A 1,494-nucleotide genomic window follows, 5' to 3' on the forward strand; every position below is an offset into this window, starting at 1 on the left:
TTCTGTGCATCGAGTTTCATTTTGTCTTATTTTGTGGAGTGGTGGAAGGTTTGTGACATAGATTTAGGTTGGCAGGACCAATACTTATTTCTACTGTCTTTTGAAGGATTGATCGTGTAAATTCCACAATCACAAAAAGTTTAAACAAGCATTTTGTGTTATTTCTACAGTAGATGATAAATAAGTTTTATAAGATGAGAGGCAGAAATGAAACGGAAAGCTTCCCTGATTAATAACGGCAAAGAGAATCGTTTGTGTAGAAGTAACTGGTTCTTGTTGTTGAAGCGATCGTGTAATTTCTGTGCAAAGTAAAGTTAGGGTTCATGGTCCTTGTCAGAATACGAGTTGTAATCTGAAAACCAAGATGTCTGAGATAGTAGCTTCAAGTATTAGGCTTTCTAAGGCTGTGCATGAAAAGATGATATAATTCTATGGTGGTACTTCATTTGGGGGTTTGCTGAATCATGATACAGAAGACGAAATGCTGTTAAACGAAATAACATTTTATTTCAACGTTAAATTTGGTAAGCTGAAATCTTACAAAATGGTTTTTAGAATTATTCCAATAGGTTTACATCGTTTTATGGGGATATTTTTCACATTCTATGACGCCTCTTTTGTATAGTTTTCAATATTTTCAGAAAACTAGTACATCTGTTTATTTTAACGATAGACATAATTTAAAGAAAATAGGTAAAAATTTATTTTGTTTCTTGCATTTCACAGACATATTTTCATAAGGAACCGAATTTAATTTGTATTCAATATTTACTGCACACAACGCAGGTTAATTCCTGACCATTGACATACGGTGGACATGGCAATGAACCACAAACAGCCTGAACGAAATATAATAAAGCTCCATTTTCGTTTCTGTAACCAGCTGGATCAGCTTCTGGTGCATAGTCCACACACACATATTCATGTCTGCCCTTATGGCTATGACGCTCGGCCATCAAATATCCGGAATACTCAGTTGTCCAACCAGGGTAACACTGTGTCCTGGCTGGTAACATCATAACAACAGCAGGTTGTCGTGTCAAACAGACAGCACACGGAACGTTGTGCTCATGAAGTGATTTAGCGTTAGCAAAAGAAAAGAGTTTATTAATTGGGTACAGGTCTAGTTGATATTCACTGCCATAAATGTAACCACCTTTTTCAACTCCGGTAGTATAATTGGCCCAAATAGGATCGTTAGGTAGACATAAGAGATTACTTCCGCCACCTGTGTGGTCATACAATTCTCCACCAGCCACACCTAGTATTGGTAAGAATAAATCAAGTAAAAATGATATTAAACAAAATTATATATGAAATACCGGAAAGATTCATTACAACAGTCATGTTTACTCACGTGTGAACGAATTGTGGAGTATATGTTAGTGCTTATGTGAGTGGAAGCTGCGTGTTGCTGAATGCATGATTTCGTAGCTGTGCATTTGCGCATTTGCCTGCCTTCTCTTCATATATATATATATATATATATATATA

The 1,494-nt window shown here is 35.9% G+C and overlaps 1 protein-coding gene across 1 annotated transcript in view; it reads right to left on the reverse strand.

Moving 5' to 3' along the window:
- Nucleotides 1-482: 482 nt before the first annotated feature.
- The window catches only part of LOC106876588 (uncharacterized), a 10,855-nt gene continuing 9,843 nt past the window's right edge, over nucleotides 483-1,494 (reverse strand). The window contains exon 4 of the mRNA XM_014925200.2: nucleotides 483-1,261. Within this exon, the coding sequence (XP_014780686.1) occupies nucleotides 762-1,261 (500 nt within the window). The 3' untranslated portion in view covers nucleotides 483-761. The remainder of the gene's footprint in view (nucleotides 1,262-1,494) is intronic.

Source organism: Octopus bimaculoides, chromosome 20 (genome assembly GCF_001194135.2).
Source record: "Octopus bimaculoides isolate UCB-OBI-ISO-001 chromosome 20, ASM119413v2, whole genome shotgun sequence".
Lineage (NCBI taxonomy): Eukaryota > Metazoa > Mollusca > Cephalopoda > Octopoda > Octopodidae > Octopus > Octopus bimaculoides.